Source organism: Pleurodeles waltl, chromosome 4_2 (genome assembly GCF_031143425.1).
Source record: "Pleurodeles waltl isolate 20211129_DDA chromosome 4_2, aPleWal1.hap1.20221129, whole genome shotgun sequence".
Classification (NCBI taxonomy): Eukaryota; Metazoa; Chordata; class Amphibia; order Caudata; family Salamandridae; genus Pleurodeles; species Pleurodeles waltl.
The window spans coordinates 511,749,823-511,765,162 of NC_090443.1; the positions used below are offsets into that span (position 1 = coordinate 511,749,823).

Below are 15,340 nucleotides of genomic sequence, written 5' to 3' on the forward strand. Positions count from 1 at the left end.
ACACTCACCACATGTAACGGTAACATTACAAAGCACCCTAGCTATCAAACCACTGTCAAAACGTACTTGCCCCAGCGTAGTAATGTTACGTTCTACTCATTTCTATGTATTCTCCAAGTGCTGATTTGTAGCTTTGCGATTTGTAATTGTTAATAACAGAAGGTACATCTGTGATGTTTTTGCACTAAGAGCAGCTTTAATCTAGCATCCCCACACTTAATTTATACAAAGTTTGGACAAGAAAATATATAAGCAGGCAAGGTCGGTTTTGTTTATTAGACTAATCTTTCCTACACCAACCTTCGCTTACCTTTCGAAAAGACAAAATAATCGTATCCATCTGGCTTCTGGGAATTAGGTAGCGACACTGCGGAAATGATGTTGCTCGGAATCCCTCTCCAGGTTTCACGGACCGAAACTTCTGAATGTAAAACACCTGTTGAAAACAAAATATGATTTAGAAGGGTCCGTAATATATATGTAAAATGGAATGGTCTCCTCCTTGACCTGTGTGAAAAGCCACGATTAACCTGGACAAACCACTGCACCTCAGAACACCTCTTTTAGATCAGAGCATCTGAGACATAAGGTGAGTTACTTTGAGCAAACCGTGATACTTTTGGGAAGGATTGAATATTGGCTGTTTTGGGGGGAAAGATGAGGGATGAGGAGACAGCGTCTCCATACAATGACGTCTAAAACAAAGAAGCATTGACAGCGGCAGTAGGTCTTGCCCCTGAAATCTATTAGCACTAATTTCTTTTCCTTGGATGACCAGGTTGCATGTGTTGACTGATTCCGTGGCCATCTCTAGGTATTTTTTTTTTTCAAGAAAGGAAAAATCATTCCAAAATGGTTTCTGTGAGCGTACACACATAAGCAGTGACCGTCTTTTAATATTATTTATTTCAAGCAAAAGAAAAATGATTCCAGAATTAAAGCCCTTTCTTATGGTTTAAGAAAACTTTCAAAGTTGGCTGTCCCATATGTAAAGCAGCCATCCTCAAATGAATTTTCATAAAGCATAAGAAAAACTGTTTCAAGATGGCAGTCACATATGGATGTGTACTCATACTCACACCTGGGCAGACATCTTGTGATGGTTTAAAAAACGCTTTGGCCTTCTGCCTTCAATAAAGTGGCAGAGAGTATGAGATGTCTGTATGGGTAAAAAGGGCTCTTGGATGCTTTTTTTTTTCAGGGTTGAGCCTGTGAATGCATGCACTAGCAAATGCGGCTCGCTTGCGAGACACTGTTGTGTACAGTAAAGGGCTTGGAGACCGGCATGCAAGCTCACCATTTGTTGGCTTGCATGCCCCTCTGCTTTACAGCCTCATAATGTGTCCACTTCAGGACTGGCATAATTTCCATTCCTCTCTGTGGTGCAGGGACCAGCACTGATTTATTCAACTTAATCAGTGTCTGTCCGCTGCTCCAGACGTGATCAAGGTACTATTTTGTTCTTTTTTAATCTCTAGTGCCCTGCAAACAGAAAGCTTGTGACTGGCAAAAACGTGCCCAGCACGAAAACCAAAATTGCAAAGTTTCCTGTTTTTTAATAGCCAACTTTCTTTTATTTTGCCAAGTCGTCTTTTCTCACTTTCCACTCATGTTTTATTTTGCTCATGAGCGCTCTTCTCAAAAGATGAAGATTTTCTTGTTCGAAATATTGTAGTGCGACGTATATTATTTATGAAATGATGCTTTAACACATAATCGTGCAGTACACCCCAATCCACCCCACTACAATCTACCCCAGCCCATCCCACTCTACCCCAACCAGTCAACCTCACTCCAATCCAAACCACTCACCCTAATCTAGTCCAACCCACCTCACTTTAATCTAATCTGCACCATTCCATTTCACCCCACTCTAATCCAAAAAATCTGCACCACTCTAAAACAATCTGCTCCAATCCAAAACATTATACTCCAATCCAAAACAATCTACCCAACTTTAATCTAAAACCATATGCCCCACTCCAATCCAAAATAATATACCCACTCCTATCTACCCCGCTCCAATCTGCTTCAATATAAAACAATCTGCCCCACTCCATTCTGCCCCAATCCAAAACTGTCTGCCCCACCTCAATCCAAAACAATATGCCCCACTGCAATCTAAAACAATATGCCTCACTCCAATCCACCTGACTTCAATCTTCCCCACTATCATCCAAAACAATCTGCCCACTCCCATATGTCCCACTCCAATCCAAAACAATCTACTGCTCTCCAATCTGCCCAAGTGCAGTTTGCCCCACTCCACTCCAAAACATTATGTCCCACTCCAATCCACCGACTCCCTTCTGGCCCTCTTCAATCCACCCCACCTCACCCCAATCCAATCCACCCCACTTCATCCCAATTCACCACAGTCCACCACAGTCCAGTCCACCCCACTCCTTTCCAATCCACCCCACTCCTTTCCAATCCACCCCGCACAACCCAATCCACCCCACTCCATGCCCCCCCTCCAGTGCACCCCACTCCGCCCATTCCAATCCAAAACAATCTTCCCTACTCCAGTCTGTCCTATTCCAGTCCAAAACAAACTGCCTCACTCCAATCCAAAACAATTTGCCTACTCTAATCCAATACAATCTGCCCCACTTCAATCCAAAACAAACCTGCCCCACTCCAGTCCATTTCACTCTGCCCCACCTACATTCAAAACAACCTGCCCCACTCCAACCTGCACCACTCCACCCTTCCCCACTCCAATCCAAAACAATCTGCCCCACTCCAATGCATCTCACCCCATCCCAGTCCAATCCACCCCACTCATTCTAAATTCACCCCACTCCAATCCACCCCACATCAATCCAATCTACCCCATTCCAATCAACCTCACCCCAATCCACCCCACTACACTCCAATCCACTCCAGTCCAATCCATCCTACTCCAGTCCAATTCACCCCACTGCAGTCCATCCCACTCCACTCTATCCAACCCACCCTACTTTAATCCAACTCACCATACTAAATCCAATCCACCCCACCCCAATCAAACCCACTCTACTCCATTCCAGTCCACCCACACCACCCTACCCCACCCCACTCAAATACAATCCACAATAATCCACCCTGCACCACTCCAAACCACCTTAATCTACCCCACTTCACTCCAGTTCACCCTCTCCAATCCATTCCACCCCACACCAATCCAATCCACCACACTCCAATATATCCCACTGCAGTCAAATAAACCACAATCCACTCCACCCCAATTCATTCCACCCCATCCCAATCCACCCCTTCCTATCCAGTCCACCCAATCCAACCCATCACACCCAACCCACCCACCCTAAGCCACCCCACTCAATCCAATTAAACCCACTACAATCCACCCTCTACCACCCCAATCCGGTACACCCCATTCCAGTCCACCCACTCAAATCCACACAACTCCAATCCACCCCACGCCAATTCAATCCCCCTAACTTCAATGCACCTCATCCCATTTCAATTCAAACCACCCCACTCCAATCCACCCTACTCCAATCTACCCACTCCACTCCAATCCATCCCACTCTAATCTACCAATATATCCCACCCAATCCCAGTTCTGTCCATTGCACTCCAATCCAATTTAGCCAGCCTACCCTACTCCATCCACCCCACTCCAATCCACCAACCCATCCCACCCAAATTCAGTACACTGCACTTCAATCCAATCCATCCACCCCACGCCAATCCAATCCGGCACAGTCCAATCTACCCCACTCCGAACAATACACCTCACCCCACTCCAGTCCAATCCACCCCACTCCAATTCAATCCGCCCTACTCTAGTCTGATTCACCCATCATTCCATTCCACCCCACTCTAATCCATCCCACCCAAATCCAATCATCCCACCCCAATCCAACTCACCCTACTCCAATCCAACCCACCCCCACTCAACCCAACTCTTCATACTCCAATCCACCCACCCGCTCCATCCCCCCCACTCCAAACTCACTCTGCTCCATTCTAATCAACCCACATCACCCCAGTCCACCCCACTCCAATCCACAATGATCTGCCCTGCCCCACTCCAAACCACCTTAATCTACCTCACTTCAATCCAATCCACCCCACCACAATCCATCCCACTCCAGTCCATCTGCCACAATCCACTCCACCCCACTCCAACCCACTCCACCACAATCCAATCTACCCCACTGTAAGGAAATGCCTCCTTGGCATGGTTGCCCCCTGACTTTTTGCCTTTGCTGATGCTATGTTTACAATTGAAAGTGTGCTGAGGCCTGCTAACCAGGCCCCAGCACCAGTGTTCTTTCCCTAACCTGTACTTTTGTATCCACAATTGGCAGACCCTGGCATCCAGATAAGTCCCTTGTAACTGGTACTTCTAGTACCAAGGGCCCTGATGCCAAGGAAGGTCTCTAAGGGCTGCAGCATGTCTTATGCCACCCTGGAGACCTCTCACTCAGCACAGACACCCTGCTTGCCAGCTTGTGTGTGCTAGTGAGGACAAAACGAGTAAGTCGACATGGCACTCCCCTCAGGGTGCCATGCCAGCCTCTCACTGCCTATGCAGTATAGGTAAGACACCCCTCTAGCAGGCCTTACAGCCCTAAGGCAGGGTGCACTATACCATGGGTGAGGGTACCAGTGCATGAGCATGGTACCCCTACAGTGTCTAAACAAAACCTTAGACATTGTAAGTGCAGGGTAGCCATAAGAGTATATGGTCTGGGAGTCTGTCAAACACGAACTCCACAGCACCATAATGGCTATACTGAAAACTGGGAAGTTTGGTATCAAACTTCTCAGCACAATAAATGCACACTGAAGCCAGTGTACATTTTATTGAAAAATACACCACAGAGGGCACCTTAGAGGTGCCCCCTGAAACTTAACCGACTATCTGTGTAGGCTGACTAGTTTTAGCAGCCTGCCACAAACCGAGACATGTTGCTGGCCCCATGGGGAGAGTGCCTTTGTCACTCTGAGGCCAGTAACAAAGCCTGCACTGGGTGGAGATGCTAACACCTCTCCCAGGCAGGAATTGTCACACCTGGCGGTGAGCCTCAAAAGCTCACCTCCTTTGTGCCAACCCAGCAGGACACTCCAGCTAGTGGAGTTGCCCGCCCCCTCCGGCCAGGCCCCACTTTTGGCGGCAAGGCCGGAGAAAATAATGAGAAAAACAAGGAGGAGTCACTGGCCAGTCAGGACAGCCCCTAAGGTGTCCTGAGCTGAGGTGACTCTAACTTTTAGAAATCCTCCATCTTGCAGATGGAGGATTCCCCCAATAGGGTTAGGATTGTGACCCCCTCCCCTTGGGAGGAGGCACAACGAGGGTGTACCCACCCTCAGGGCTAGTAGCCATTGGCTACTAACCCCCCAGACCTAAACACGCCCTTAAATTTAGTATTTAAGGGCTACCCTGAACCCTAGAAAATTAGATTCCTGCAACTACAAGAAGAAGGACTGCCTAGCTGAAAACCCCTGCAGCGGAAGACCAGAAGACGACGACTGCCTTGGCTCCAGAAACTCACCGGCCTGTCTCCTGCCTTCCAAAGATCCTGCTCCAGCGACGCCTTCCAAAGGGACCAGCGACCTCGACATCCTCTGAGGACTGCCCCTGCTTCGAAAAGACAAGAAACTCCCGAGGACAGCGGACCTGCTCCAAGAAAAGCTGCAACTTCGTTTCCAGCAGCTTTAAAGAACCCTGCAAGCTCCCCGCAAGAAGCGTGAGACTTGCAACACTGCACCCGGCGACCCCGACTCGGCTGGTGGCGATCCAACACCTCAGGAGGGACCCCAGGACTACTCTGATACTGTGAGTACCAAAACCTGTCCCCCCTGAGCCCCCACAGCGCCGCCTGCAGAGGGAATCCCGAGGCTTCCCCTGACCGCGACTCTTTGAACCTAAAGTCCCGACGCCTGGGAGAGACCCTGCACCCGCAGCCCCCAGGACCTGAAGGACCGGACTTTCACTGGAGAAGTGACCCCCAGGAGTCCCTCTCCCTTGCCCAAGTGGAGGTTTCCCCGAGGAACCCCCCCCTTGCCTGCCTGCAGCGCTGAAGAGATCCCGAGATCTCTCATAGACTAACATTGCGAACCCGACGCCTGTTTCGACACTGCACCCGGCCGCCCCCGCGCTGCTGAGGGTGAAATTTCTGTGTGGACTTGTGTCCCCCCCGGTGCCCTACAAAACCCCCCTGGTCTGCCCTCCGAAGACGCGGGTACTTACCTGCAAGCAGACCGGAACCGGGGCACCCCCTTCTCTCCATTCTAGCCTATGTGTTTTGGGCACCACTTTGAACTCTGCACCTGACCGGCCCTGAGCTGCTGGTGTGGTGACTTTGGGGTTGCTCTGAACCCCCAACGGTGGGCTACCTTGGACCAAGAACTAAGCCCTGTAAGTGTCTTACTTACCTGGTTAACCTAACAAATACTTACCTCCCCTAGGAACTGTGAAAATTGCACTAAGTGTCTACTTTTAAAACAGCTATTTGTGAATAACTTGAAAAGTATACATGCAATTTTGATGATTTGAAGTTCCTAAAGTACTTACCTGCAATACCTTTCGAATGAGATATTACATGTAGAATTTGAACCTGTGGTTCTTAAAATAAACTAAGAAAAGATATTTTTCTATAACAAAACCTATTGGCTGGATTTGTCTCTGAGTGTGTGTACCTCATTTATTGTCTATGTGTATGTACAACAAATGCTTAACACTACTCCTTGGATAAGCCTACTGCTCGACCACACTACCACAAAATAGAGCATTAGTATTATCTATTTTTACCACTATTTTACCTCTAAGGGGAACCCTTGGACTCTGTGCATGCTATTCCTTACTTTGAAATAGCACATACAGAGCCAACTTCCTACACCCACCCCATCCCAATCTTATCCAGTCCACCCCAGTCCAATCCACCCCACTCAATCTAATCTACTCCACTATAATCTACTCTACACCACCCCGATCAAATACACACCACTCCAATCCACCCCAGGCCAATCCGATCCATCTAACCTCAATGCAATCCGCCCCACTCCAGTCCACCCCACCCCAATCCAATCCAATATCACCCCAATCTGATCAATCACTGCATTTGTAAAGCGTGCTACATACCCGCGAGGGTCTCATGGTGCTGGGGAGGGGGTGCTACTGGTCGAAGAGCCAGATCTTGAGGAGTCTTCTGAAAGCCAGAAGGTCCTGGGTCTGTCGTAGGGTGGTGGGGAGAGTGTTCCAGGTCTTGGCGGCGAGGTAGGAGAAGGATCTGCCGGCGGCTGTGGTTTTTCGGATGCGGGGGACTGTGGCGAGGGTGAGGTTGGCTGAGCGGAGGCTTCGGGTGGGGGTGTGGAAGCTGAGTCGGTTGTTGAGGTAGGTGGGTCCGGTGTTGTGCAATGCTTTGTGTGTGTGGATCAGGAGCTTGAAGGTGATCCTTTTGTTGACGGGGAGCCAGTGCAGGCCTCTCAGGTGGAGTGTGATGTGGCTGCGGCGGGGGACATTGAGGATGAGTCGGGCCGAGGCATTCTGTTTGCGTTGGAGTCGTCTCAGGAGCTTGTTTGTAGTTCCTGAGTAGAGGGTGTTCCCGTAGTCGAGTCTGTTGGTGATGAGGGCCTGGATAACGGTTTTTCTTGTGTCGAGGGGGATCCATTTGAAGATCCTGCATAGCATACGGAGGGTGTTGAAGCAGGACGTGGAGACGGCGTTGACTTGCCTGGTCATGGAGAGAGTGGAGTCAAGGATGACCCCCAGGTTGTGTGGTCCGTGGGTTCCAGGGCTGTGCCTAGTGACGTGGGCCACCAAGAGTCGTCCCAGGCTGATGGGGTGGGTCCGAGAATGAGGACCTCCGTCTTGTCTGAGTTCAGCTTCAGTCTGCTGTCCTTCATCCAGTCGGCTACGGCCTTCATTCCTTGGTGGAGGTTAGCTTTGACGGTGTGTGGATCTTCGGTGAGGGATATGATCAGCTGGGTGTCGTCGGCGTAGGAGATGATGTTGAGGTTGTGTTGTCGTGCGACGTGGGCGAGGGGGGCCATGTAGATATTGAACAGTGTCGGGCTGAGGGAGGATCCCTGTGGGACGCCGCAGATGATCTTGGTGGTTTTGGAGCGGAAGGGTGGGAGGCGGACGCTCTGGGTTCTGCCGGAGAGGAAGGATGTGGTCCAGGCCAGGGCCTTCTCTTGGATACCGGCGTCATGGAGGCGTGCTGATAGGGTGCGGTGGCAGACCGTGTCAAAGGCTGCTGATAGGTCCAGGAGGATGAGGGCGGCTGTTTCTCCTTTGTCCATCAGGGTCCGGATGTCGTCAGTGGCGGCGATGAGGGCGGTCTCGGTGCTGTGGTTACTGCGAAAACCGGATTGGGAAGGGTCCAGGATGTTGTTGACTTCGAGGTAGCGGGTCAGCTGTTTGTTGACAATCTTCTCGGTCACTTTTGCCGGGAAAGGGAGCAGGGAGATGGGCCGGAAGTTCTTGAGGTCCTTGGGGTCCGCCTTGGGCTTCTTCAGAAGGGCGTTTATCTCGGCGTGCTTCCAGCTTTCTGGGAAGGTTGCTGTCTCGAAGGAACAGTTGATTGTTTTCCGGAGGTGGGGCGCGATGGCTGCGCTGTCTTTGTTGAAGACGTGGTGAGGGCAGGAGTCCGATGGGGATCCGGAGTGGATGGAGTTCATGGTTTTGATGGTGTCTTCATTGCTGACGCTGGACCAGACGGTCAGGCGACTGCTGCGAGTGGTAGTCGCAGGGGTGGTGGACTCGGTGGTGGGTGCGGGGGGGTCGGGGTTGAAGCTGCCGTGGATGTCGGTGATCTTGCGGTGGAAGAAGGTGGCCAGGGAGTCGCACAGGTCTTGAGATGGCGGGATGTCGTTGGTGATGGAGCTGGGGTTGGAGAGTTCTTTCACGATGCTGAAGAGCTCTTTGGTGTTGTGTGCGTTGTTGTCTAGGCGGTCCTTGAAGGCGGTCTTCTTGGCGGTCCTGATGAGTTGGTGGTGTCTGCGGGTGGCGCTCTTGAGGGCTGTGTGGTTGTCTGGTGTTCGGTCGTGGAGCCATTTCTTCTCCAGCTTCCGACAGGTGTGCTTGGAGATCTGGAGGTCCTCGGTGAACCAGGCGGCTTTCTTGTTGGTGTGGTTGGTTGTAGAGGTCTTGAGAGGGGCGAGGGTGTTGGCGCAGTCGTTGATCCACTGTGTGAGGTTGGTCGCGGCGGTGTCTGGGTCGGTGGGGTCAGTGGGTGGTCTCAGGGCGAGGGCGGTAGTCAGTTGGTCGTCTGTGACCTTGCCCCAGCAGCAGCGTGGTAGCTGTTGGGTGCGGTGGTGTGTGGTGGGTTTTCTGAAGGTGAAGTGGACGCATCTGTGGTCGGTCCAGTGTGGTTCGGTGGTGTGGTTGAAGGAGACGTGGGTGCTGATGAGGTCGGCGATGAGGTCACTGAACTGTGGGCGGGGTCCGGGAGGTCTGTAGATGAGTTCCTCTGAGGGTGGTGTTGGGGTCGGTGTGGATCTGGAAGTGCATGTGCTCGGCGGTGGTGAGGGTGTCATCGGTGTTCATTGAGATTTTGATGGAGTCTTTGTGGATGATGGCGATTCCTCCTCCCACTCCGTTGGTGCGGTCTCTGCGGGAGATCTTGTAGCCCTGTGGGATAGCTATGGCGATGTCTGGTGCTGAGGTGGCGTTCAGCCAGGTCTCCGTCAGGAAGGCGACGTCGGGGCGGTGGAGTCTAGGAGGTCCCAAAGTTCGATGGAGTGCTTGCGAGCGGAGCGGGTGTTGAGGAGGATGCAGCGGAGGTGGTTGGGTTCTCTGGCTGGTGGTGTGGAGGGTTGGATGCTGGTGAATCTGCAGTTCCGGCAGGTGAAAGGCCCCTGGGTGCGTTTCGGGGTGGCCTGGTAGCAGGGGTGGTCTCGTCTGGTGTTGAGTGCGTGGAGGGTGCTTGCGTCGTAGTGCAGTTTGGCGTTGCGGGGTGCGGGTTCCAGGGGTTCTGGTGCTGGGTGCGGTCCAGGTGCGGACGGGCACAGACTGGCTTGCCTTAATCGCGCCCGTTGCCCGTGGCTACTTCGCGACCTCCATATGAGGGCAGAGGGAGGGAGGAGCAGCTGGGAGGTGGGAGCGGGGCGGCCAATCGGGGTGAAGGGGCGGGGCAGCAGGGGCTCAGCGGCGAGGGAAAAACCCGGGGAAAAGACGGCGGGAGGGGGACAACAGAGCACAGGGGTACAGAAAGCAAAACACAGGGGCACAGAATGAAAAAACGAAGTGGCACAGAAGCCAAGCGCAGGGGTACAGAAAAAAGGGAGCGAGTAGTCAGGCGGCAAAAGCGGCAACGGAGGTTCAACCCACAGGGGGCTGCGTGGCAGATGGGGGGAGCGACCTGCCTGGTGACAGGGTCAAAGGTCGGTCTCTACCACCGCTTCGCGGCCTCCATATGAGGGCAGAGGGAGGGAGGAGCAGCTGGGAGGTAGGAGCGGGCGGCCAATGGGAGTGAAGGGGGCGGGGCAGCAAGGGCTCAGCGGCGAGGGAAAAACCCGGGGAAAAAACGGCGGGAAAAGACGGCGGGAGAGGGACAACAGAGCACAGGGGTACAGAAAGCAAAACACAGGGGCACAGAATGAAAAAACGAAGTGGCACAGAAGCCAAGCGCAGGGGTACAGAAAAAAGGGAGCAAAAGCGGCAACGGAGGCAAAAGGCGGCAACGGAGGTTCAACCCACAGGGGGCTGCGTGGCAGATGGGTGGAGCGACCTCCCTGGTGACAGGGTCAAAGGTGATCCACCCAACCCCCTCCAGTCCACCTTAACCTATTTCAATCAAAACCACCCCAGCCCACCCTACTTCAAACTACCCAATCCACCCCACTTTACCCTAATCTATCCACCCATCCCAATCCATTGCACTCCAATCCAATCCAGCCAGCCCACCCCACTCCAATCCACCCCTCACAAGTTCAGCCCACTACACATTAGTCCAATCTATCCACCCCACCCCATCACACTCCAATCCACCCCATCTCAATGCAATACACCCCATTCCAGTCCATCATACCCCACTTGAATTCATCCCATTCCACTCCACGCCATTCCAATCTACCCCCTCACTCCAATACACCACACTCTACTTTAATCCATCCTCTCTATCGCAGTCCAATCCCCCCACTCAAATCCATCCTCCCACTTCAATCCACCCCACCCCAATCTACCCTACCTACTCCAATCCACCACACTCCAATCCAACCCAGTCTATCCGTCCACCCTACTCCACTCCTATCAACCCCACCCCACTATTATGGGAAAACTGGGCTCATAAACACACAGGAATGAATGCAGGGTAGCAGGGCTTCCATCTATGAGACACGGTGTTAATTGCACTGCAAGCACATTAAACGAGTGCCACGTGTTAAGATAAAGTATGTCTTTCAAGTAATCTGAAACAGGACAGGACATGACGTGAGGAGTTCCTACGCTGTAGAGAAAATGCTGGAGGAAGGGTACATTGCACGCAGGTCTAGCCTAGACTCCAAAACGCAGTGAAAGGTCGAGTGGGTGGATTATTGCGGAAGGGGGCGGAAAACGCCTTCTGTTTGGCCAGGAAGCCGCCAGGGCCTATCTATAGAGAAAATTCGGAGTACATAAAGTAGTACTCGTGTAACAATGTTTTACGTATTACACATTTCAGGGCCTATTCACAAAGGCGTTTAGGAGTGATTTAATTGTATAATTGTACGTATAAATGCTTTTGAGAATCTCACAGTTTGAAACTTATCTGCATGCTTTTATTCCAACATTTCCTGCTCCATTCAACGAAGATTTAATCACCGGTTTCTTTCTCTTGTATTAGAAAACATGGCTTGATGAATTGACGGATTAAAGTAACCTCAGTTAAAATACACATCTTTTACGCAACACTGAAGGGGAAAAGTTAAAGAGCCACGTTTCTTGATTTAATACATTGTCTACCAATAAGGAAACTATCTCAAAGTACCCCCCCTTTCCAATTTGTTGATGAATAATGAAAAAATACACCTTTACCTGGTTGAATTATATGTCTATTTCGTGCGTTGGTGTATATCCGCTTTTCCACTATCCTTCGTGTAAAGAGGTCTCGGACAGTGCGATATCTCCCATTCTGATTTCTGTGGGTGTAAACTGGATAGTGCAGCTTCGGGCGTGTTGCTCGCTCACATTTCTTAGTTGGTTCTTGCTTGTAAGTGTATTGCTGAACTGTGCCACCTGGAAATGTAAAATATTCTACTTATATGATCTGCTCTATTTGTAAAGAAATACTTGTGCATGAAGAGCTATGCAATTTGATACGAGTACTGCTTTTTAGATCAAGCCTAAAAGGCAACACAGCTGTCTGCTTTCTAAAGACATATTGTGGGTTTACTAAGAACATAGAAGGCTTGCTGCCGGCCCATAACTTACCACTGATTGGCTTTACTGTCACTTTAATTTTACGTATTTCTTATTCAGTGGCTTGCCTTGTACATCTCGTGTCTGTCCCTTCCAGGATGCATTGCCAATTTACTTGTGTCCTCTCACTGTTCACGCTACAGACGAACTTTTTTCTTTTGTCTTAGGCACTCCATCATAGTGCATGTGCTATCCAGGTGTCTCCCTGGTGGCCTCTTCTTCCTCCCTCCATGCTGTGTTGCACTCACTAGCCTGTTTCCTTTTCCTCTGCTGTGATCAGGGGCGAATCCTCCACTATGATGGAGGAGCGTCACCCCCTGCCAGCAGTAGCAGTAGCAGCAGCTGCAAAACTTTTATAGTAAAAACATAATAAACTCTGCTTATTATGTTTTTATATATTAAATCATATGGTGCAACGAGCGTGATTGGGACAGAGGGGGAGAGCACAGCACTCCACCTCAGTAAGCATGTATGTTTGGCTGGCCGTCTCAGGCCGGCCAAACATATGTGCACAGTAGGCTCTGTTTAACCCGACAACGCAGTCCAGATTGAAGAGAGCAGGCAGAGGCTCCCACTCTGCCTCGGACGGCCCTGGCTGGGCGCTCCACCCAATCCTACTGTTGCTTTCATGCTGTCAGCAGCATGAAAGCAGCGGTAGGATTGGATGCAGTGCAGGCTGGAAGCCTGTGCCTGTAATGACGGAGCAGAGCAGAGAGGATGGAGCGGCATGGAAAAAAGGTATGTTTTCTTTTTTTTATTATCATTTTTTTGATGTCCTCATGCGCCGGCCCGCCCCTTTTCTTTAACTCTGATGAGCAAATAAAAAGACAAATAATTGCCTGTGTCATTTTGTAGGCACCCAAACCTGTGTGCATGCACATGCAAAATGACATGGGAATCCACGTCATAGCCTAATTTTCATCTCTTTTTTCTTCTGTAGCCATGCTGCACAGCAGTGCTAAAAAACACTAGCAAAGTCAATAGGTACCAAAGGAGAGACCTATTTGTCTTGCCAATGCTTCTTTTTATTACAATTGACAATGTTGTTTGACATTCCTCATTCTGAAGGAAATCTGCTTTCTCAATTATTTTTAAAACCTGACATTTCTGCTAGATATATCTGGCTTTCGCCACTGTATATACCTTTACTTTTACAGTGAATATGTGTCTATATATATATATATATATATATATATATATATATATAATCTTTTTTTTTTCCCCACTGGAAAAAACAAAGGTTAGAGGGACGTTATAGTTAGGCTCACATTTCAAGCGTACAAAACCATAGAAATTCATCAGTTATAGTTACCTCAATAACTATAACTTATGCCCTAAAGTAATATAACTCACGCCCTCACCATGCACAGTTTTTTTCCCTAATTTGTTTTACTGCAAAGATTGCATTGATATTGTCAAGCATGTTATCAAAGATGTCGAGTGCCGTAATTTGTGGGGTAATTAGCAGGCATGTGAAATGTGAGCCTAATTATTACGCCCCTCCAACCATTGTTTTTTTCAGAAAATTTCTGTTTAAAAAAAATCTATGTCCTAACTATAACGTCCCTGTAACCTTTGTTTTTTTCAGTGAATTTCTATGGTTTTTAACATATAGTAATTGTCGTTACTATATGTTAATCCAACCATCGCTGCAGACGGCCTTCGGTCGTGCGCAGCTGTAGTTGGCTACAGGCCAGGCCCTGAGGCCATCCCCCTATAAGCACCCAAACTTGAACCATGCACAGCCTTCACCCGTGCACAAGGGAGGTTGCCCCCAAGACCTGGCCTGCATCCAACTCCCCCTAACCACTCCACCCCATGCTGTACACAGGTCTTTGGCCATGCATGCTGCGAGTTGGCCGCGGCCTCTCTGGGTGTGAGAATAGATGTGAGAGGGTGTATCTAGGGTGAGAGTGGTTGTCAGATTGTCTGTCTGGTGTTAACAGGGTGTACATCAGTGTGTGCACAGGTCTGTGAGTGGGTGCATGATGGTGTGAGTGGGTGTGTGTGTGTATGAGTGGGAGACATTAATTGAAGGATAGAAAGCGAAAGAAAGTGAGAGGGAAAGAGTTTTTTAGGCTTTCATATCTTATTTAGTTAGAATTAGATATTTGTGCTAAATTTTAAATATTTATTTTTATTTATTTTAAATAACAAAAAATGTATTTAAATAAAAAAAAAATTAAATGAGTCTAGCTGGACTTGAACACCCAGAGCTCAATGTGAATGTCACACTGAGCTGCGGGGGATTTTTTTTCTTTCAAATTTTTAGCCTGTTATGGGCTTTCTGGTACCGCAAGGGAGCCCTCAAGGCCCCCCTTGTGGTCCCTCCATGTGGTCCCTCCATATTTTTTCTTTATTTAATGATTTGTATTATTTTTTCTTTATAATAAAATGCCCTTTATGGAGTACCTGACACTGAAGGGGAAGCCTTAGGGCTTCCCCTGCAGTGCCATTGCTTCAGCATTACGAAGCATTTCATCTCTGTTCTCTGCATGCATGCATGGGACAGAGATGAAAGCTCTGCTGTTTGACAGTGAGACCTGCTTTAAAGGTCCCACTGTCAAACAGCAGTGTTTGCTGTGGCTTGGCTGCAGCTGCAGCAAAGCAGCCAAGCCACAGCAAACAGCTATGTCCTGGGGTGGGCACCCCCGAGACATAGCAGGATCTGGCCCTGGAGGGTGGCAGTACCCAGGGCCACCAGAAGCTCCAAGAGTATAGCCTCGGGTGGTGGGCACCGGAGCACGGGACCACAGCCTCTTTGCACATATGCACATAGATGCCCTTGGGTGGTGGTCCCTAGGGTTTGGGGGGAGGGGGACCCGCTTTTTTTTTCTTTATTAAAGATCTGGCCCAGGGGATGTTGGTTCCTGGGGTGATATTTCTTAAATGCCTTGGGGAGGTGGTGACCCCTTGCATATCATAACAGCCCTGGGGAGGTGGCGGTCCTAAGGGCAGCGGGGGGCCACATGGTCCGCCCACATA

The 15,340-nt window shown here is 50.0% G+C and overlaps 1 protein-coding gene across 1 annotated transcript in view; it reads right to left on the minus strand.

The window, feature by feature from the left end:
* The window catches only part of PRG4 (proteoglycan 4), a 99,679-nt gene that overhangs the window by 30,640 nt on the left and 53,699 nt on the right, over positions 1–15,340 (minus strand). The window contains exons 5-6 of the mRNA XM_069232005.1: positions 11,972–12,172; positions 311–436 (exon numbers count right to left, since the gene is read on the minus strand). Coding sequence (XP_069088106.1) covers positions 311–436; positions 11,972–12,172 — 327 coding nt within the window. The remainder of the gene's footprint in view (positions 1–310; positions 437–11,971; positions 12,173–15,340) is intronic.